The sequence below is a fragment of the Microtus ochrogaster genome, chromosome 16 (assembly GCF_000317375.1).
Source record: "Microtus ochrogaster isolate Prairie Vole_2 chromosome 16, MicOch1.0, whole genome shotgun sequence".
In the NCBI taxonomy this organism is placed as follows: domain Eukaryota; kingdom Metazoa; phylum Chordata; class Mammalia; order Rodentia; family Cricetidae; genus Microtus; species Microtus ochrogaster.
The window spans coordinates 10,813,929-10,815,359 of NC_022018.1; the positions used below are offsets into that span (position 1 = coordinate 10,813,929).

The following is a 1,431-nucleotide window of genomic DNA, read 5'->3' on the forward strand; positions in this document are numbered from 1 at the left end:
TGGTGACCTAGCATTCATACACATGAGTCTGTGGGAGCCATTCCTACTCAAACCACTGTATAGGGTCTCTTTATTTAGTCCTGGCTGTCCTGGAACTTGCTCTGTAGATCAGACTGGCCACAAACTCACAGAGATCTAGCTGCTTCTGCCTCGTAAGTACAGGGATTAAAGCTGTACCACCATGCCCAGCTGAAAATTTATGGGCGTTTTACCTGAACACGTGCATATGTAGCACATGAATGTCTGCTGCTCATGGACGTTAGAAGAAGGCATTGGATTCTTGGAACTGGAGCTACAGGAGGTTCTGAACCACCATGTGGGTGCTGGAAATTAAACCTTGGTCTTCTGGGAGAGCACCCAGGGCTCTTAACCACTGAGCTATATTCCCAACCCTGGTAGGTATTTTTTTTTAAGGGGATGTTCTATCTACTAACTGTATAGTCCAGCCTGGCCTGCCTCCCAAGGGCTGTAGGCATGTACCGCCTTGCTGACCTGATAACACTCACTGTCCTTGCAATCCTGGGCATTGGTAAGGTTTCCAGCATGCCAGGCAAGTTCTCTAGTACTGAACTTATCCCTAGCATCTCTCAGAAAGGGTCTCAGTCTGTTACTCAGGTTGTTGACCCATTTGCTATCCTGCTTCAGCCTTTTAATTATAGAATTAAAGGTGTGCATCACCATAACAACCAAGGGACTTTTTTGAAAGTTTTTCTTATAACTTTAAAACTGAATTAATAGTTTGTAGTTTTGCTTTTCTCTCTCTCTCTCTCTCTCTCTCTCTCTCTCTCTCTCTTTCTCTCTTTTTCTTTTTCTTTCTTTCATGAATGAGTGGGTTTTTCTTTGTAGCCCTGGCTAACCTGGAACTCTTTGTAAAGACTAGACAGGAATCTACCTCTGCCTCCAGAGTTTGTTCATAGATTTAAAGGATGTTCATAGGGACTTGTACAGTGAACAAAACTTGGTAGGTTCATAGTCGTTACTTCCTATTTGGTGATGTTAGAATTTCCCTTTGCTCATTGATTTTTCTTTGCTCATTGATTTGCTCAGTGATTTGAAGTGTTTTCCATAAACAGGTTATTCAGAGAGGAGGGATTCTGATCACAGAAAGAAAGAGAGCCGACTTTTCCTCTAAAGACATATGCCAGGATCTCAACCGGTTATTAAAAGGCAAGAAAGGAGAACAGATAAATAGCGCTGTCTTACCAGAGATGGAGAATCAGGTATGTGGGTTGTAAGCATGAAGGTATTTGCAAATCATAACAGTAACATTTTAAAAGACTAATTCAGTCACTTTTAAAAAATTGCCTTTATTTATTACATGTGTGGTTGCAGGTGTTGTTTTTAACAAATTCTCAGTCGTTCAACTTTACCAATAAAGGCCTGGGAGCCAGATGCTGGGTGAAATCCTGCTAGCTCAGAGAGGCAGAGAAA

General features: G+C 41.9%; 1 protein-coding gene across 1 annotated transcript in view; it reads left to right on the forward strand.

The window, feature by feature from the left end:
- Msh2 (mutS homolog 2) overlaps positions 1 to 1,431 on the forward strand; it is a 55,391-nt gene that overhangs the window by 10,146 nt on the left and 43,814 nt on the right. The window contains exon 4 of the mRNA XM_013348977.1: positions 1,074 to 1,220. Coding sequence (XP_013204431.1) covers positions 1,074 to 1,220 — 147 coding nt within the window. The remainder of the gene's footprint in view (positions 1 to 1,073; positions 1,221 to 1,431) is intronic.